This window comes from Seriola aureovittata, chromosome 9 (genome assembly GCF_021018895.1).
Source record: "Seriola aureovittata isolate HTS-2021-v1 ecotype China chromosome 9, ASM2101889v1, whole genome shotgun sequence".
Classification (NCBI taxonomy): Eukaryota; Metazoa; Chordata; class Actinopteri; order Carangiformes; family Carangidae; genus Seriola; species Seriola aureovittata.
In genome coordinates, this window is record NC_079372.1 from 13711258 (window position 1) to 13733264 (window position 22007).

Below are 22007 nucleotides of genomic sequence, written 5' to 3' on the forward strand. Positions count from 1 at the left end.
TAAGACGGAAATCTGTTTTCAGGTTCGCTGACTTACTCAGTGAGTCAAATATAAAAAGAGAAGCATGAATCATTAACCAATGATATTACACATCAAATGGATCTTCAATCAAGGAAAAGTCCTGCATTATCCAAATGTAACCGGGAACAATAGTGACTACGAGCCTTTCTCTCAGTTGGTTCAATAAACATGAACAAGGCAAAGTGAGGAGCCTCAGCAGCAGCTCTCCCGTGGGAGAGCAGGACACATAAGGCATCAGCTGCCCTGAACTCTTAATTAGAGCTGATGCACAATAGATGGATGCAGGGCACACACAAGACACACACACTGACTTATTTATGAGAAGGGAAATGCTTTCTTTTCTAACAGTTGGTTTAAAGATAGATGTTGCATTATATTACAAAAGACTCTTAATGTGTTGTGCCCAGGGTGATACAGTACTAAACATAGTAAATAATAATTTGCATAAACTGGTGACAAGACACAAACCTATATCCCTCTCTGGCAAAGAATAAGCAGCAGTCAAACACATCAAAGGAGGAAATGTCCTGTCCTGTCCATTACAAACTCCTCATGTGGTGCACTACTTACACCTGCCTCCTCTGTGTAGCTTTACCATGTAAGCCGTCCTCCAGATCAGTTTGCAGCACTAAGCCACGGCTTCATCCCAACACCACAACAAATTACATAACACACCCCAGCTGGTTAGCGACGCATCACAGAAATCAGCCGTGTGAAGAGGTCACAGCGTGTCATGTGGATGACCTGACGTCCTGCGTGGAGCGGAGCGGCAAACTTACTCACACTGAGGCAGCCGTGCGCTGGGTGCTCCCTGGGAAGTCCGGACAGTGACCAGCAATCAGGCAGATGACTCACAGTCTACACTTCTCTTCTACTTAAGCGTCTCACTTCCTCCCCCCCCCCTCCTTCTCCCTCTCTCGTTCACGGTTATCTCCTCTTTCGCTCCCTCTTTCTCTCTCCGTCCACTCTTCTCTCTCTCTCTCTCTCTCTGCAAGTCCAGTCAGCTCACTTGCTGCTTCCCATCAGTCGCTCACCTGCTGGCTTCACTCTCAGCTCTTCGGACCGTCGCACACTCTCAGTGAGCATCCTCTCAGCCGCTGATTCTCCTCCCTCACTCTCTCTCCTCCCACTCACTCTCTCTCTCACACATATGCGCTCTTTAATTGTCACTTCCTCCATCTGCATCCCCTATGTCTCTTGTTCTCAACCTCACACACACATGATCCGGTAGGCTACTTGTCCGGAACCCCCGAACTCTAAACCACACACCGACCGCCAGCACACCATGCTTATCGCCGTGAAAGCAGGAGACCCTCCCCCACCCTTTATTTAGGGGACAACTTAAGTCTGCCGCTCAGAGAGAGAAGGGAAAGCGGGGATGAATAGGGTAACGGGGGTTGCCTTCGATCCAGCCTCACGAGCCAGCTAGGGCTGTTGTTGTGGCAACCACATCAGCCACACATGTAAAAAAAACAAACAAACAAAAGAAAACCACTTACATGCACATTCATGTTCATTATGATATGACTTGAACAAGGTTATTACACTCCCAAAGATGAACAGACATCACAACCTCCTTATTAATGCTCATTGTGCAGGGTGAGAAAGCATGTGTGGAAAGGTTTTTAATTACTGTAATGAGTCTCATTCAATCCCCAGTGAACATGTGCGTTCCACTAAGCTACCATCTACAGTTCCCAGCAGACCTGTGACTACTGTCACTAGTAGCGCCTTTTCCTGTTAAATCCCTGCTAAATAATACTCTAATGCAGTGATGGCGTCGCCTCATCTTTGCTTTCCTTTGACAGCTTCTCAGAGAACACCTTAGGAGTAAAGTAAATGCGTGTGTCTGTCTGTGTGTGTGTGTGTGTGTGTGTGTGTATACTGTATGTGTCAGACATGAAAAGATAACAAGGGATTACAGCACAGTCCTCATACTGTGCACCATCAAGAGCTGTGTAGTGTGATAAACAAACCCAAATGATCCTCTCACTGTCCAAAGCTTACTAGTAAAAAAAAACTGTATTATGTCACTGAACAAAACTTTAACAATGACCAGATTAGCAGTGATTTGATGAGACGTCCTCCTGTGATGAGACAATAGTCTCTAACCCTGAGCTGCAGATGGTATATATGGGGTTCAATTTTGTTTGGAAGAGCTGAGGACCAGGAAGTGAGGGGTTAAAAAAAAATGAACATGTCTGTCAGGGCTTTGTCAATAGTGCTTATAGATGAAAACAGATTATCGGATAAGAGCAGGCAGATTTCGCTTAAGTGTCCTGCTTAAAATCTGATTAGCACCGAGTGGCGTTTTAACATGGCCCATTGCAGCTGGTTCCTATCAAATCAAAGCCACATGCATTTAGAACAACAGTCTGGGACCTCACTGAGGACTCTTGTATGCTGATGAAATAACACAACAACAACAGAGCAAGAATAAATCCTGAGCCACGAAGAGCTTTATTTTTATCTCGTGTGGAGGAGGATAGTTGGTTTTAAATTGATAGTGTCCTCCCTGCTCCAGTGTCTCCTGCAGAATCCCACAGTAAATCCCTTTCCGACCAGCCCCGCTGCCAGGGATTCCCATCCCATTAGCCCGGTGAAATGGCCTGTGGCCCCCTCCCCTCCTGCCCTCACACCATGTCCTCTGAGAATTGCTGCTGTCCTGAAATTTCCCCATCTTCCACCCTCTCTCACTTTCAGCTTCTTAGCAGCTATTTCTCACCCAAGACAAGTTAAATAATAACATTACACCCTTCGAGACACAAGCGGGAATAATGGCCAAAGTTACCTGGATCCTGTAATTCCCGAAGGATTAGAGCAAAAAGAGTCAGCAACTGTGTGTCCATTGCTCATCAAGTTTCAGTAATACATTTGAATTTATACAAATAAAAGTGAGAGTTCCTTCAGATCCAAAATAAGCCCATGCAGCAAGCAGCAAACAACGTAATCTGCATCACGTTTGTGAGCGGGAGGCTGAGTGTGTGACCAGCCAGTGACCACAAAGGCCAGTTCAAGGTTCAGGTCTCCAATCGCAGACACATTATACACCCGCAGCATGTCAGAGGTCTCCGGCAGGCAAGATGGCTGCTGCACTGAAATATGAATGAATGGTTATTTATGCATAACCACTGAGTGTCTCCCACAGGTTGAGATTTAATTAGCGGTGGTGGACCTCATGGAGGAGGAAGGGGGGGTGGGGGGGACAGGGGGGGGCGGGGAACTGCAGCCGCAGGAGTTGACTGCAAAACAACGCTGAATTTATGAGCTCTCTCGTGACTGCACATGAAGTCACCGTTCCAGCAGACTTTACCGTCCTCGTTTTAAACTGCATTTTCCCACGGACACAAGGAGCAAATAATCATTATAAGAACATATTAGTCTTTTTTAAATAGAGACGAATCTTACTTATGAAGTTTTTTCACAGACTGTGTACTCTCTTTGTTTTACAGTGAAAATGTTTCTGTCATTTTGATTTATCACTGAAGTAAATAAAATAATTAAAGCAACAGAAAGATTTTAGAGTGTTGGACGTAGTGGGTCTGAAGGTTCTCCTGCTGTTTTGAGATTTGTTAAAACCCGCCCCCAGTCACTCTTAAACAAATTGGCTGTGTTTAATCAAGCCCACAGTTTGTTTGCAAGGCAAAGTAGGAGTGCCAACTGCTTCCCAACTTTTGAAGAAACTTTACATCCCCACCATGATTTCTCTGCAGTACACCTGAATCCCACTGTGACCGTGATTGAAACTGGTTTGATAATCATGCAGCATTTTTTTTAAATGCCTTGTTTTGAACTGGGTAATGGGGCAACATGAGGGGGGGCCTTAAAGCAGATATGACAGATGAGCATGTTTATGATGATGTTAACTACCATCTCTTTTTCTCGCGGTAGATTCTCCCCTGCTGGTGGGTCAAGTACACAGAGACAGAGTCATACTGGCCTTTGAATCTTGATTTAAATTAAACTAATGTTTACCATATTCACTTATGCTGATGGTGGCAATAGATGAAAGGTAAAGGGATGGACAAGGCTAATGATTCATCCTGAGGGGAACATAATGTATTATATTTGTCTGAACTAAATTTCAGGGCAGTTCAACCAACAATTTTTTCTCCCATTTCACCATAAAACAAAAATGCCAACCTGCTGGTGGTAAAATTTCTGGGCACCCCAGAGTATCTGTACCAAACTAGGGCACCAAGCACTAGGATCACCAAAGTCAGTACATTTTTCTATACAAAATTTCAGCGCAATCCACTCAATAGTTGAGATATTTCAGTCTGGACCAAAGTGACCAACATTGCCATCCCCAGAGCCAGGCCACTGGTGTGACTTATAAAAGGTTAAATTCCGTATCGGAATAAATTAAAATGGATATTTCTCATGGTGTCTGAGTAATATAACCTCACCTCTATGTCAGCATCCACCTACTTACCGCCTAACCGCAGGTTTGACCTCAATTCATTTATAAGCGCTGTCGACAGCCCCAAACATAATTTATTTATACTGTTGACTGTTGATAAAATGTGTGAAATTTAGCTTCAGCGGTCGGACACCAGCACCTTCATCGATGCTGCACCGTGATCTTGTTCCCTCTGTGTCTTCATATATTACAATGATAACAGTGAAGTGCTGACACATTAGGAGCCGGTCTCCTTGTTACGATTTTTCCAAATTCATCATGAAGTAGTAGCACCTGCTGCCTTGCCTGTCATCAGTTCTCCAACAGCCTGAGATACAAGGAACACATGTGCTGTGAATTATCACATAAATAGACCCTGGAATTGCCCTGTTCTCTGCCCCATCCCTCACAACCCCCTCACGCTGACCTGAAGCACAAACGGGAGGATGATTGTCCCTGCTGTGAAACCATCTCTCTGAGTGGCGCTTGCATCAGTTACTTTTTTTGTGTGTATATGGCTGCACTTTGAACCTCAAAGGCAATCTTTCCAGATGAAAAGATGTGATTTCCTTTCAAAAATCTTTTATTTTTTCAGCTAGATAAATGTATGTAGTATTTAACATAACATTTATACAATATTTTGAGTCGGTCTCCATTTGGCTGGCAGGGGGAAGCAACAAAAAACAACTTCATGACTTTCCCCAGTCTGTTTTGGAAAACGCTGCACCGTCAGGGCCTTTTGTCCTACAACCATAAAAGTTAGTGCTGCCACAATCAAGGCAAACGCAAATACTGGACAAAATTCAAAAAGCAGATAAGTGCGAGAGGCTGTTTGTTCCCAAGGGAACTGTACCTCTAAAAGTCCTTTTATTCAAACAGGCAGATATGGAAATCCTATTTAGCTTTTCTTATCAAGACACTAGAAAACACTGGCTGCTTTCACATGAAGATATGAGCATGTTTTTATGTCATCGGGCCGTATTCAAGGCAAGAATTGACAAAAGGGCTGTACAATCAAATGCTACATGCTAGGAATTATAAATAATAAAATGCCTGTGGGATCTGACGCGTGAGCAGATTCCTTTATGGGTTCTCTGGAGCTCACACCTCCCTTCACAGCTGGCCATATTCAGTATGCATTAAAAGGCCGGGTACAGCAGGTCTTTTTGAATAAAGCATGGCCACTCCACCAATAGTTCCTGATTCCCGGCTTGCTTATCTCTCACAATATCACTGTCCAGATTTCCTTGGAAACAAGCCCCCTGGGGAAATCACAGCAATGCAGATGTGCCATTTCAACAACAGAAAGTCACCATGGGATCATTCTGAGCTCTTTTGTGTTTGATATTAGAGACACTGGTGTATACGGTTTGATGAAGTGCACGTCCCTCCTATCAATCAAGATGAGAACAACCAACAGAGCAGTTCAAAAGATTTTGACCAGGCAAGAATTTCCTCTCCCATGAGAGAGAAAAAGCAACATGCGAGCACGGTACATAAAATCCTGGACTCAACCCTTTCCCTCACACTGGCTTACCACACCATCCTCTGCATGACAAGCAACAATAAACAGGCTCCACAACGGATACACACATCCCCAGATATATACTCAGGGATATACCCATTCACAAACACACACGGAAAAAAGACTTCGGCTTCCTCTTCGATACCTGAAGCCCTGTCTGTCTTCCAAACCAGAAGATCCTGCAGCTGCAACAGAAGGAAAAGGAGTGAACCTTGAAAAAATAGAAAATAATAAAAAAAAAAAAACTGGCAGAACAACTTTGCCACAGAAAAGCTCCAAGAATCAGATAAAGTAAATAAAAGAGAAATGTCCAGTCAACGTTTCCCAGGCACTCGTCTCAACGGTCTGCTGTCATCTGAGCTTTATGTTTTTTAAGGCATCTTGTGCCGGTGCGGGATGGTGGATGACATGTTAGGATTTGGATTATTGAGACGGGTAGAGCCAGGGGCGAGCTTGTCACTTTGGCGCTATATTTAGTCAGACAGCAGGAGACTCAGAGAGAGCCAGTATAGCCTGATTGGGCTTGACAGTTTGCTATCCCACTATGTCCGCTTTTCCAGACAACTCAGCTTGACGTACACAGATGAGCGTGCACAAGCAAACTGACACCCGGGCCGGCTTCGTGTTTACGAAGCAGGGTGAGCGCATGTGCGGACGAGACAGACTGAGGATGATGCAGAGTGACATCTCATGGGAAATGAGTGAACACAAACAGAGGAGTGTTTACAGTGACACCTCTTAAGTGTTTATGGGCAGAGGCAGGACACAAAGGATGAAATAGGCCTAGAATTTAGACAGCTTTATAAAAATAGAATGAGGAGTCACATCACACAATTTGGAATAAATAGCAAGGTCATTCATCAGAATAAAAATAACCTATTTTTGGACTGCCATTATCTACTGAGAAAAAACTATAGATATTTGATCTCTAAAAACCAAAAGAAAGAAAAAGGTACACTGTCAAAACTGCCACATGAGGAAAAGTCACTGAGATTTTGAATTTGCCAGTTAATCCAACCTCATTATTATTATTATTATTATTATTATTATTATTATTATTATTATTATTATCATTTAATTATTAAATTATACACATGCACCTGCACCATGCATGTTCTCACCTTTTGCCACTAGAGGGCAGAGGTCATGAACACAACCATCCTCTTAATAAAAACACATATTTTTTTCAAGATACAAAATTAGTGTGATAGTTTAGAGAAAAGGTTCCTTGCTCTTTTCAAGTTTTTATAACATCTAGCCTGAATTTTTCCTTGGTGGAAAAAAACAAAAAGTGGTTCAAAACTGCAGACCTGTCCTGCATGAAGGTCAGGTGGATAACGCTGTGGGATCAGTGGCCAAGTTGTTTCAAAGAATGGGCAGGAAGTTATACAACGGACAGCCTGCCACAATAATCCATCGTGCTGCGGGGACAAAGAGGCAGAGTGCACTTTGTGTCTGGATATATGTTTCCATGTGTGTAGTAGAGAGAGAGAGAGAGAAAGAGAGAGAGGCTCTTATACAACATCTCAGTATAGCCATTATCCACACAAACCCTCCTCTCCTATTTCCACCCATCAGGGGAGCTTAGCAAGACAGGATTACAACCAATTACAGGCCTTCCCCGCAGAGAGCCGAGACGTGGCTTGAGGATCATCTGTTTATTGTGTATGACCCACAATGACCGGATGGAAGATGATCATTTAACATTTAATCAACAACAAGAGTTGAGAGATCAAAACCGAAACATCAAACGCATGAAGCAGATTGGGTGTCATCGCTCACGGGGCACATATACATTGTTTTGACAACTTATTACCTCTAAATGATAAAACAAAGCATCAATGCAAAAGTGGGATAATGAAATGATATAGATAATCCTTAGTATACTGCTGATACACAAAGTTCGTTAATCATTTCTTGAATATTGGCATGGGACAGTTTGGGAGGAGTGCACGCATTAGGCAGGTGCATTTCATTCTTATTCGGTTTCCTTGCAGGGTCATGCAATTATCATCAAAACTATCTTAAGGCAGGTTAAGAGGAAACTCACCAGAATTTTTTTGGCCTTCCAATACGGAAAGGGGAGCAAGGCATTTTTGTAGGGTTGCTCTGTTAAAGTTTTGCTGTCGGGAGATTTTAGCCCACTGCTCTGATTTCCAGTCACATCCTGTCCAACACACAGTACCTGAAGGAAGATTTTGACTTTGGCTCTCCAAGTTTGTAGATTTTTTTTTTTTTTTTTTTTTAATCTAACTTCTGTCCTTAGGCTAAATATAGCAAAGAATTGTCTCTAAAAACAGCTGTTTGTGAAATATCTGATGCCACTTGCGCTGTAGAAATTGATCTGTCCTGCTGAGCATGAACACAGATGATTATGTGATATAATTCAAGTTCAATTAACAGTGGAAAGGATCCTCCAAATTCATCAAGCTGTGGAATTCCTCCTTGTTTGAACATGGCTGAGAAGACCAAATGAGACTCTGCTGAACACCGAATCACACTTCACTATTCTCTTCTTTCTCTTCCTGTCACGTCACCTCATCCACTCACTTCCTTTATCCTTCTTCCTCCTCTTTACACCCACAAGTCTTTTCTCTCCTGTGCTGTTTTATATCCTCTTATAGATTCTCCTCTTCACCTTTACTTCCCGCCAGTATCTCTTGTCTTCTCCTTTACCGTGAGGTGCGGTTTGTTGCAGTAGTAGCCCGACAGTCAATCTGCAGTCTCCGCAAACAAGCCCCAGTCATTGCTGTGTAACGCAGGCCTGGCTGGTAAAAGAGATCCCCCTGTATCTGTATTCCAGAGGGAAGGAGCCGATGATACTGCAGCGAAGCACAGTTTAACCTGCTGCAGTCAGACAGAGAGGGGGGGTTGAGGGCCAGACTCTCGTGCCACCACACCTATAGCTCTCAGAAACAGAGCGGTCTATCTGCAGTGGCAGGAGGTGTGCATGCTCGGCTCCCTGCCTGTCTGCACGTGCCACACACAGCAGTACGTCAACCTTGCCAGCACTGCAGAAATGGCAGGATGGAGTGGGTATCTCTTTCCCCACTGCTGCCCATCTGCTCTACCTTTTACTGGCACATTCATCTTAGTTACCTTTTACTCAGTGGACTGATTCGCACATTTAACACCTACAAGGCCAGTCTGAGGCAATGACATTGAACGCCACTCCAGAGAGAACTGTTATCCAAAGTGTTTACTTAAATGGAAAAACCCGTGAATTTTTGGCAATTTACAACTTAGAGGACAATTTAGTCTCTAAGTGCTTTTGTGTCATAATTTAGATTTTCACAGAACACAGACACAGAATAACTCACCATAAGCTTCTGGCCTTGGAGAATGTCTTGTCCACTCTGGAAAAAAACACAGTGATAAACAGCTATTATAAACAGTACTAACTACCTATGAGTTAAAACTCAATGTCATGACATTCAAATTGTCTTTGTTTGGAGTTAATGTGTCAAAAAAAAATAATATTCTCTAAAAAGTTTACCATTTCAAAGTCTATGAGAACAACAAGGTGAGGAATACAACATTAAAAGTCAGCCAAATGCTAACAACTCCACAAAAAAAACACAATAAGTCATATTAGCAAGAAAGACATGACAAATTCTAACCCATCAGCACCAGGTGGCATATGACTGATTCCCACATTTAGTTACAGTTTCCACGTTCTTATCTGCATGCATCTAAGCTTACCCAGACTAATTTAGGTGTGGACAGTGCAGAGGGATAATGGACCGTCCTCTCTACTTATAAAAAGTCCACTGAACTGAGAGAGGTTGGTTATATGCAGTGGGCTGGGTTACCCTGAAATAACTCCTGCCATCTGTTGAAGTAGCATTTCCAAGGATGAAAGGATGATTACTGGCCTTGTGTTTCCTGAGACAAAATGAATCTTATCCTTGTTTGAATCTGCGCTATGATTAATCAGCAGCAGTCGAGAATAAACTATCATCTGTCCTTAAGTCACTCTGGATAAACAGATCTGAGCAGTAATCAGTGGAAACAATAGCCAGATGATGCAGTGTTGGGAGTGCCACAGATAAGAATGCAGGATGCTGTTTCTGCCAACAGATGGCACTGTGTGTACAGAAGAAATACAAGCCTCGTGTCTGGAAGGTGAAAGTCACGACGAACTACCAGACCAAACATCAACCAGAAAGCCATTCATCATGATATTTAGTCCAGACAGGGTGATAACAACCCAACACACAAATAAGGACCCTGCTAATGAGAAAACATCACAAACATAAACACATACCACCCCCTTCTCTTGAGATGCAGCATTTTTACCTCACAATTCTGGGGACAAAAGTTATTTGACACTGATAACTGCTGTCCAGTGAGTGACTCATGGCTGCAGGCCTGCCCCTTGTGATAGCTGGTGGTGGTGACACACGAGAATGGGAATGTTTAGTATGTGTCTCAGGGCTCCTGCAGCTGCCTCTGGTGCTGTTTGTTGACCTCTCAGAAATTCTCAGGTTGACACACCACCAAACAGCAGAAAGGAGATACATAATACAAACAATCCCAGAGCTATTAAGTTGATTTTACATTGTTTTGTTTTTTTTTTCCTTTGGTGTTGATTTTGTCTCCTATGACTGTATTCATCCTTCAAGCCCCATTTGGGCCTCAGACTGCTGTCCGCCCTGTGTCCGTCTGTAGCACTGACAGAGCTCAGACCTCTCACTCATCTTTTCCAGGACATGATTAGCTTGCATGATGCAGCAACAACCGAAGGATCAATCAACCAATTCTGGAAAGAGGTGTCACTCTTGCTGCATTAGAAATATGGGTAAAAACCAAAACCAAGATTAAAAGTCTACAGGCATGTACCAGGGTGATCACATGCTCACAATGATAATGTTAGATGAGCTATTTGTAAGTTTTACTATTGCTACATAGCAAACGTTAGCATTAACAGCTGTTTACATACCAGTCTAGAAGAAACGTTGCAAGTTCAGCATCAAACTTTATTCCTTTACTCAGCAAAGCAACGCCAATGTTAGTACTCTTGTCTCTGTCACGTCTTTTTTTCGACTGAAGTAGCTCACTAACAAGCTAGCTCTGGCCCATCTTGTCACTTTCCGATAGCGACTCACTGTAGCCTCCATTCTGCCCTGAAGATGTAACACTGCTCAAAGGACATATTATAACTTCTTGTAGTATAAAGACAACAGCGGCTGAAACTCTTGTCATGTGATCACCACCACCCGCTCCGAGCATAAAAATCTCGTTCGGCAGCAGAGAAAACTTACAAATAGTCCCTTTAACATCCAAGTATAACATCTATCATGTTCACAGTGTGCTAACCACAAACTACAACTCAGAGTGTCATTAACGGAGCAGGTGTGTAGGCATAAACAAAAGTATTGGACAATATTGAAATTTTGAGTTGATGGTGGCAGTAAATAGAAAGTCGGAAGATCACTGAAGTTATTATAATTCATCCTGAGGGGAACATGAATGTCTGAACCCAGTTGCATGGCAATTCATCCAGTAGTTGTTTCACTAAAGGTTAAAACCTCCAACTCGCCTAGAAGAAAAGTCAGGGGATCACCAGATTGTATCTACACAATTTCATGGCAATCCATCAGACGGATATTTCAGTTTGGACCAAAATGATGGACAAGCAGATATCGCCAGACCTGGAGTCATGGCCAAAAGAATCACGAGTCAGACTACAGAAGGAGCTTCTGTTTTCATTCATATGAAAAAAATGCCTCTAAATGTCATTGATTACAGAGAATGCCCAAAGAGGTAACATTAGGACCAAAAGTAAAAACGTTAGTACTTCTTCTTTTGCTGTGAGAAAATCTCAAAAGATAAATGAAAGCCTTAAGCTTCCTCCTTCTGAGAAAACGGTGTTGGTGAGAGGAAGCAGGCTGTGGGGGATTTGTTTGTTCACTATACAGTGGAGTCACAATCCAACAGACTTTGTGTTGTTGTAATAGGTCGTCGCCTGATTCCCCTCAGTGCACAAGATCACTCATTTATTGTTAACCCCAAGACTCCATGTGACATTACAATGACAGTGAAGTAGATTTGGTGGTGCAGCTCTATCTCAAATCTTCCACCAGTGTTGAGTGTTTCACTGAGGATGACTTGTGTCATGTGTGTGCAGTTAAGTGGAATGCATACTGGTCCTTAGGAGAGAGCCAAAATACTTAAGGGCTGTCAGCTCTGCTCTTGCGAAGCTGAGTGTGAGGAGGCCAAAGCTGTTTTCATATGTACTACATCACTAAGAATAACATTTTCTAAACCTCATCCTGTGTTGCTCACCCATTCTCAGGTTTCATGGAATTCCCATAAAATGAAATCAACGAGGGAGTGGCGAGATTATTGGATAAAAGCTCCAAACTAAAATAGCAAAACGAATACAGGATAGTTGCAATAAAGCAAAACAGAATATGATACCCCAGAGCTGAGACCTCCTATCAACACTACTGGGACAGATAAGGGGTCAATTTGTTAAGATTATGAAATGAACATTATATTCTCTTTTTTTGTGCTAAGCTGATAAAACGTGTGTCTACACACTCGTACAAATATTGTACTTGGCTGACATCTTGCTGCAGGCTAAAGAAGGGGTATGTTAGCTGTGTGATGACCGTTGTTTTCAGATAAGGGACAAGAGCATGGAGGAAGAAGCTGGAAGCCACAAGTAAACCTGCTCGCCTTCAGTCGTATCAGTCACTGTTTATTCCACAATTTTTCTAAACATTTTGTGAAGTGTCAAGTGGGATCAGGAAAGATGTGTCATACAATCAACAATCATTCAAATGCTTTACCACTTCTCCCATCAACAGGAAATCTAACTCAACCCTGGGAGTCATAAAGACATTTCATTATGAAAGTAAAGCAAACCTGGACTGAGCTGGACAGCGCACAGATAAAGAAGAAGCGGAAGAGCTGACAACAGCAAGTTGCGAAAAACTCTCAACCTTATCATCGGGACAAAGAATACTCTGTCCCTCTCTGGGAGAACAACGGGTGGAGCGGACAAAAGTAGGCTATAACAAATTTTCCTGTGCTAATGAATTTGTTGGTTATGACTCATGTTTGCACAGTGAAAACAGTGTGTGGCCTAGTTTTTATTAAAAAAAAAAAAAAAAGAAAAAAAAGACAAGACAAGATAAACAAATGCATTTAGAAACGTAACATGGCGGAGAGGATTTACAGCTCAGTAGGTGGTAGCCAAATACTGGCAAATTGTTTTTCATGCTTCCTCTACACTCTCAGTTAGGTATCAAGAAGAAGCTCGTTGCCATGGACACAATCATCAGCGAGGGATAAGGAGGCTGAAGGCGGGTCTCAGAAACCCTGGGCCATCACCGTGTCAGCAGTCTTGCCACTTGACAATTAGTTATTTCAACTTAATCTGACTTTAAGTGCGCCCCGTAATTTCCTCCTCCCCTGCTAAACTTTGAAAAATTTTCCTCACTTCAGAAATGAGCTGAGGCCTGTGGTGCACATGAAGTCAGCAACACTGCTCGTGGCAAGTAGGTCACCAGACAGGGCAGAGGAAATCCAGCTTAAAGCAAACAAGTTTGTTGTTTAGCCACCAATCTGCAGCAGTGCTAATTCTATATCTGAAATATAAGAAGCACTCTAAATTTAGGATAATTCCAATGGAGAACAACACAGCCCTTACCAATTGATCTTAAAATGTCTATGACCATACCTGGAAGATCACTTAGACCAGCCATTCACCACAGACTCTCACTATGTCACTTTTTAAAAGTGCTGTGTGTTATATTTACATTCTGTAGGATCCCTCACCAGTAGAAAAACACTAAAGAATGTAAACACACTGGAAAATATCCATCTGACATTAATATCAATTAGTAAAAAGAGGCATCATACAAAAGTATAAGGTCACTGCTGTGTAGCATTACAGAAGTTTTAAATGAGAGTCATTTGTATCAACTAATGCTGTGAAAATAATGGTAAGAACATGATCCAAGAACCCAGCTTGCACAGAAATTATTTCTCTTCCCTACAGCTACAATAAATTCTGGTGGAGTGGCAGTCAGTGTTACACCCATTTCACCCAGCACGAGTTGAGAACATGCTGACTTAAGTTCTTTGTTGCTGTTCAGTTTGAGCTTAATACTCTCCAACCAAAACAGAGGTGAAAATGTCACACAGCCTACCTGTGGTCAACCCAGTGTAGAAGACACTTTTGATTCAAAATTTGGATGTACTAGTAAAGCTAGGAAAATAACCATTAGAAGATTATCATAGCATTAAAATCCACTTGGGTTAAACTAGATTCAAGAGTTTCTAGCAGCGGTGGATAAAAAGTTAAATGATCATCAAAGTAATTACAATTCATCCTGTGGGAGACATCAATGTGTGTACAAAATTCACTGGCAATCCTTCCAGTTGTCATCAATATACTTCACTAAAGGCAAAGAAAAAAAGGAAAAGTCAGGGGTCACCAGTCGGTAGGATGAATCCTCTGGGGAAACCAAAGACCAAAGAGGTGGAACGACTGACCAAACAGACACTGGTTCAGCAAAAACAAGAAAGGTGGATGCCTGGATGGATACATTACACGTGCCATTCACTTTATTCAGAATAAGGTCTTTCTCACATTAACACCTACATTAACACATATTCTTTGCTGTTAGCCATTCTGAATGTACTGTCAAAAACAGAGAGACACACAAGGCCTTGAGCAATACTGAACAATTTCTTTAAAAATAACACTCGGGGTAGTAATAAGAAACATTGTCAAACAACTGAACGTGACCAGATCTAGACTGTATCATGTATCTGAGCCCAGTGGGGGCTGAATGAGCCCATTGACAGAGAAAAGAGCATGAAGTAGCTGAATGTCCTCATTTAGCTACAGTACAGTAGAATACAGTGTGTATGAAAAGACACACACATCCTTGTTTTACTATATTCGTGTGGATCCGTCACTGACATAATGCTTTCCCTTGCCCCTTACCCTAACCTTCACAACTGAATGGCTTACCCTAACCTAAACCTAATTCTAACCCCAAGCCTGAAACCAAGCCTTAACCCTCAAACAACCACTTAAACTTTTTGGGGTCCGGTAGTTCGGTCCCCACAATGCTGTTAGACCCCCACAAGTAAAGACCCCACAAGTATAGTGGAATTTTTCAGACCCCGCAAATATAGTAAGACAAGCGTGCGCAATGTCTATAACATAAACAAACAAACATGACATGTTATTTTTTGTTGTCAGTGTCACAATCAGTGTTCTTTCACTTTGTGATGGCACTTAACTCAATGTGGTTTCATTAAGCCAGTTAAATACAAATGTGATGTCATTTTCTTATTTAAATGTGTGGACTCACAGAAGAATGATGTTATTCGGACGGTGTAATTAGTGCAGGTTTCAGTACCTTTATTGCTCCTAACGTGGGAGTTTGGAGGTGTTGGAGTATCTCTCCTTGTTTTCTGTTGTTAGTTTTATTTAGGAATGTGTCATAATGTGCTCTATTTTGCTATGCCATCATATCTGTAATGAATTACTGTGTTAATTTGTGTAAATGTTAAATCACAGGAATTGTTGACAGAGTCAGGTTGATGACTCACTGTGACCTGAATGTTTGAATGCAAATCATCTGGTTCACATCAAGATATAAATATTTTTGGCCAATTGTTTCCTAAGAATGAAGCAACTACGGATGAACTGGCAAGATGAAGAACAGGTGATACTACAGGTATTCATTTCCATTTGAAAAGAAAAAAATTCAAACCTAAATAAATGTCCTCCGTAAGGACTCTGCTCACTGCTATCTGGTGATACTGTGACTTTACAGGGGCTTATATTACCAGTGTCTAGATAAATTACTTTATTGTGACCTAGTGAACCATCTTTTTCTCTCTTTTTGGTTATTTTCTACACCATTTGTTGTGGTGTTACTGTGTCATGAAGCATGAAGTTGCAGTTAAACCATGTGACATGACTGCAGCAACACAGCTGTTCGGAGCAGGCCAAGCTGGACCTATGGAGCACAGGGGGACTTAAAAGCAAGACTGTGATAAAACACCCCTTATGTTTTTATTCTTTTATCAGGGCAAAGTTAAGTTAACGATTGGCAGCTCGGTGAGCATTAGATAATTAACTGCAGCTTACCCAATGCCTTCCCTCCCCAGCCTTCTTCGTAGATGGCTTGCTATTGTGAATATGAATGTCAATGTCAAAGTAAATATGCAAGGTGAACTGACTGAGTAGGCATTGAAGAGCCCTCTGGTTGCCCTACATCTCCTGTTTGTTTTGCCACTGCCCTCGGAAAGGTACTTGAATAGCCTCCTGTTCTCAAGTAGCCCTGCCTTGCACTCTAATCATCTTTTGTCATGCAAACATTTGCTTTTGTCAAACAAAAAGACCCTTTCTGTGTTGTCTTCCTGTTGTCCATCGAACAGCATTCAATACAATAAGCCTTAGACACAAGATCCTCCAAAATCAAAAAGAGACAAAAAACTTCAAACAACTAGGAGTGAGATAAGACAAAGTATTTCATTAGCGTAAAGACGTCATTTTCTACAAACGATGAAACATTTCTTATGCCATTTGGCTGGAGCCACAAGCTAAACAACACAACCTCAGACACAGTCAACTGGGGATTCTTGATTCGTGAGATAAATATGAGCCATAATCTGTTCATATATACAGACAATGTTATTATGGACATTTACCATTAACTGTTTAACAATGGGAAACACTGGGCTGGAGTCTTGTTTAAATGATGTGATTAAATCAGCTGACCAGAGAATGCCATATACCTGCATTCTTCCAGTCTTTCTATGGGACACTACAACATACAGAATCATTGTTCACGTTGCCTGAAGGTCTTGTCACTGGGAGATTGAGTTTGTCTATAACACACAGGTTGTAACTGTGTTTGTTCCATGATTTTATGGTTTATGGGGAGGTAGTCACTGTGAGCTACACAGTAGACAAACAGGAATACGTATAGTAGCTACAGTATCTCTCATGTGACAACAGGCGTGTTTTCTTAAAAGCAGCAGGAATACTTCACATACTTGTCACTAAAAGGATATGAAAGCTCAGTGTTGCCACATCATGTTCACATTTGTCTAAGTAACATCTCTGCTGGTAAATTACAGTATCCAACATAGCCAGTTAAAAGTACTGCAATAGGAAAAAGAACCATAACCAACCCAAAGTGAAACAAAAACCCACAAACACATAACAATTCAAACTGAGTGGCAGCCCCATTCATAGTTGATGCCAAAATTATGAAGCATGCTGTGTCAAAGAAAGAGCGATCTGCAGAGAACAGAGGGTCTGCGTTTCCTTCAGTGAATGCCAATGTGATGCAGGGGGCAGAGTGTATTACAGATCACCCGCTGATGTGAGCAATCAAGCTGACCTATCGAAATGCCAAGTACAATGGCATTTAAGGCCGCTGCTAAACACAAAACAGAAAAGTTGTTTGCTTCATATAGAAAGTGGATCTGCTTCCCTAAGAGTTTTAAACTGTCAACTCCTCAACTGCTCCACTATGAGATAAACAATGGAGGATGAATCCAGACACGGTGGCCCAATAGAACTGCTCGTGAAAACCTCCCTTAAAACCCAAGTAAATGTACATTAATTATTCTTTTTTTATTGGAAACTATATTCTTCACATATGTAATATGTATGTAATATTCAGTTGAGCTACTGTGTAGAACTAACAGATCAGAAGTGTACTAAAGGGGCTAGGGGGCTTTCAGTGGAGTATGCAAGTCTGTAACAAAACCTAATACTTCAAACACTGATTAATCCAATGCAATACTATGATTTAATATTTTAGCTTGAGTTATATATGGCTTATTTTACAATTGAGTGTGTTAAATTTCTATTTATCATGCCACCAGAACCAAACAAAGCAACTGCTAGCTTATTCAGTAACACAGATGAAGCTAAAGCCCAATGCAACATGCTTGAAGACGAGGTGGCTTCACTCAAGACAGAAACTCAGCTAGCACTGGCAACAGCTAAATCAGAGGTGAATTAGAGGGCTTGAAGTCATTGGACACTCAAGTCGACTCTCTGGAAGGCTGCTAAAGACAATGCTAAATTGCAAATGAAGTGAAGCAGTTAAACATTTATTATTAGTACCAAGTAATATACTTTTTTTTCAAGAAACTTCCCATTAAATTATTAGGAAACTGTGGACCCATGAAATAAAACGTTATCAAAGTTCTCTCACTTGTGAATTCACTTCCTACCCATAATTCATGCGCATTTGTGTTCCGGCGCCACTTGGCCAGCGGCCCACATACATACATCAATTACTACACTAAAACTGCTGCACAGCCCAACCCAGCCGTAACTAGTGTCTGCACTAGTTGTTAGCTAATGGTGATATTTCCAGACTTTCTTGAGGCTACCTTCCAACACATATCCTTGAGCAAAGGCAGTCAGGCATGCAGTTGCATCGGGGCACCTGTTCACCTTTTGACCATTAAAAAAAGACTCTGCTGACTGCGTGTCTACTGTTAAGTTTCTGGAAAGTCTGAAGTGGGCCATACAAATACAGATACATACCGCAGTGAACTATGCAGCACGTATCTTTTTCTATTCCAAATAAACAGTAAATGAATGTTATACCAGAGGCAAGCATAGAAAGAAGTTAATGCATAGAGAATTCACATGAAACAAACTATGCAGTGACATCTTTGTGTGTGTGTGTGTTTTGGGTGCTGAATGTGTGACAGCATATATTTATAGTATATGTACAGTTTGCTACAATCACAACCATCAAACATCACTTCTGTCACAGCCTCACTGATACTTTCCCGTAACATGAACCTTGTGTAACTTTTCTCTCCGTTAATTTTGTCACCTTATCTTGTTTATGCTTCTACGTCTGAGACCTCACCATGACTGTACAGAATGCAGCTGCTAGTGATGCATCATCAAGCAGCAACAGCAGCATTATCGGGTCCAATTTATAATAGAAAGCCACAAAAATATCAACTAAGACATTTAAGACAAAAGCTGTTATGATAAATATGATGGCAAACATGCAGGCAGAAACACAGACAGAGAATCTGCACAGTCATCAAACAGGGAGACAGAGGCAGACAGCCAAACAAACACTCACAACCATACAAATGTGAGCTGTGGAGAGGTTTAGTTTCTCAGCAGATTATTATAGGAAATTCATTCTTACCCTCCATAGGCTCCAAAAGTGAAACTCCTCTTTCTCTGCGGCATACCGGCTAATGGATAGCAGTGAGTCAGTCAACTCAGTGCTGAATGGAGCCAGCACTTGTGTCACTTACGCTGACTGAGCATGTGTGTGTGTGTGTGCGTGTGTGTGTGTGTGTGTGGGTGTGAACGTGTGTGTTTGTACGCTTTGCCTGATGTATGAGTTCCACTCCCCCAGCCTTGGCTAACATGCCCTGCCTCTTCCTCAGTCGCACGCCTCCTTCACAAATAGGGGGAGAAACGGCAAGAGGATGAGAGAGGATGCGGGAGGAAAGTGGGGGGAGGGGGCTGGAGGGAGGGCTGCTGCTGACCATGCCAGTCTCCCGGGGAACCAGGAGTGCGGTGGCCGCCTGTCTCACGTATACAGGCTGGATCATCACTGTCATGCACCAAGTTTACAGAAAACACACCGGCAGGTGTTTTTTTTTTTTTTTCTTTTTAAATTTACCATAATCCCTAAAAGCACACAGCACTGACACAAGTCACACAAGTACATTCTTGGTTACTTGATCATTTTAAAAAATGGCTATTGGCAAAATACACTTGGCATTGTTAGAGTTTGCTTTGAACAAGACTTGTAACACTAGTTCTCTCTCTCTCTCTCTCTCTCTCTCTCTGCCGCTGGAAGACAGCTGGTCAAACAAGCTGCAGTCGTCAGACAAACAGTTCATCATTCTTCACAAAAGTCCTAATCACAGAGCCTTGCCCTGGGTTAGCATACTGTAGGTGGTGACCTCTGAACAAGTTTCTAATCTGTTCATTCATCTCCCTCCTAATTCTTTCTTTTGTAAGCCCATCACCTCTGGTATGCACACAAACACAAGGTTAATGTAGCACAACAGTTTTCCCTGCAATACTATTAGCTGCATTGATTAAACAGAGTAAATGTCTGGACATACAGACTCTCCTGTAGCAGGTTGTCGAGTGCAATAAACTGGCAGCAGTGACAACAATGCATTAATGCTGCTGCTTGATTATTGAATAAAGGAGGATCGCGGTCTGGAGTGTCAGCCGGCTAACTGATAGACATTCACTTCCAAAGCATCCGCGCTATGTTGGATGACACAGACTCCTGTTTTCATTGGTCAGTGTTAGGCAGGACGGAGTGAGCTGCGGTAGACGGGAGTGGCAAAGTTTTTAGTTGATAACAGTTAATTTTACCCAAAAATTATGAGTCGATAAAATTCTCACCAGGCTAGGACCATGATCTCCCCGAGGGCCAATGATGTGTTCATCACATTAACTGCAGAGCACTCATAGTAACTGAGCAGACAGGCACTTAATTAATCAATGGGCGAAACCAAACAAGCACAATCATCCTGATAGACAATTACATCATCTCTCCACAATTACATCACCCCTTTTCCTCTGGGACGGCAATTTTCTAAAAACATTTCACCACAGCATCAGTCCTTGGCTGACTTTGTTGGTAATGGACCAGACTTTGTCTAATGTGGTAATTTATCTGACTGGACAGATCTTTGGCTCATATAGTCTTCATTGATTATAGTCATTATTGATTATTATGATTAATTGACATTTCTGACAGATTTTGTTTAACCTTGCTAGTGGCATGTGTCTGTCCGTCGGTCAGTCCATCACTTTTCAAAAATTAAAAAAAACTATTGGATGTATTGCTGTGAAGTTTTGAAGCCGACTGACTTTGGTGCCACCTCTAGTGCCACCACGCGGTTGACTAAAATCGTATTTTATCTAATTTCTCAGTACCGTCACTGTGAGCATGATGTTAGCATTTAGCTCAAAGCACCGCTGGGCCGGTCAGACACCCACTAGCATGGCTGTAGGCTCTTGTTTACTGATTGTGCTCTAGTGTTTTATTTATCATCTGTGTTCCTGGCCAGATATTGAAAAAGGCACCGTAAAAATAGAATAAAACAACATATCCCATAGAATTCACAAATATAACAAAATAAATATGAATAAATAGCACAGTGGACATCCACCAGCGAACAATGCCACAGTATAACACATGATAGTTCATTAGAATCCATAAGCTGCTGTTTGTGAACATGTTCTCTGCACAAAATCTGTAGATATCTGACCCATCGCAAAAAGAAATCCTCAACCGAATCAGCAGTTCAGTTACTTTCACTTAGCTGAAATCAGGAATCACTTGTTTTATCTAAACAAACAGCCAACATTTCAGCTCCTTGGCACCACCACTGTCCAGCTTTGTTTAAGTGCCACTATTGATTCAGAGCATCAGTCTTGGTGCTATACCTTCAGTCCTGTCTGCTCTCCTGACAATTCAATTAACTAAAGCAGCTGTGGCGTGTGCGAGGCATTTGAATGGGTGCAGTCCAGACAACAAGCCTTTAATCATATCACCTCGGGAACAAGGCCCCAGTCCTCTGAGCAGCTCTGGCTCCTCTTTTGTCTTAAAGGAAGTGGATGGGCAGGAAAACTCTTAAGAGGACAAAAGAAGCGGAGATCCCTCCCCGATATCCACGTCGTCAGACCCGCAGAAACCACTGATACAGCAACGCCAACAAAACATAAATCCAGACGAAAAACACAGTTGTGTTTACATATAAGCTTTCACAGAAAAGCTCTTCTGTCTCCCCAAGATAAATGTATATAGTTCACGCTTCCTGGCGTACGTATGGCAGTTAGAATAAACAACATCAAAATCATGGTCTTAAAATTCTAAACATTGTTATCCCATAAACAAACACTGATGTATGTTATTATGTCTCCTCACACTTGGTTCTGTGAATGGGCACGGCCCCATAAACTCAATAGTTTATCTCCAGTCTCAGCTGTGGACAGGGATGTGGAGGCAGAGTTGGTGTGTGGTTTATGAGGGGCGAGGAGTGGACGGAGCA

The 22007-nt window shown here is 42.0% G+C and overlaps 1 protein-coding gene across 21 annotated transcripts in view; it reads right to left on the bottom strand.

The window, feature by feature from the left end:
- The window catches only part of LOC130174376 (rap1 GTPase-activating protein 1-like), a 43485-nt gene extending 24180 nt beyond the window's left edge, over positions 1-19305 (bottom strand). For 2 of the 21 annotated variants that reach the window (XM_056384115.1, XM_056384140.1), the window contains exons 1-2: positions 19124-19299; positions 9269-9304 (exon numbers count right to left, since the gene is read on the bottom strand). In XM_056384115.1, the coding sequence (XP_056240090.1) occupies positions 9269-9304; positions 19124-19167 (80 nt within the window). In that variant the 5' untranslated portion in view covers positions 19168-19299. Of the gene's footprint in view, positions 1-591; positions 730-800; positions 1124-7998; positions 8868-9268; positions 9305-19123 lie in introns of those variants that run through there. The other 19 variants (XM_056384134.1, XM_056384116.1, XM_056384119.1 and 16 more) reach the window with 15 other exon arrangements.
- Positions 19306-22007: the final 2702 nt, after the last annotated feature.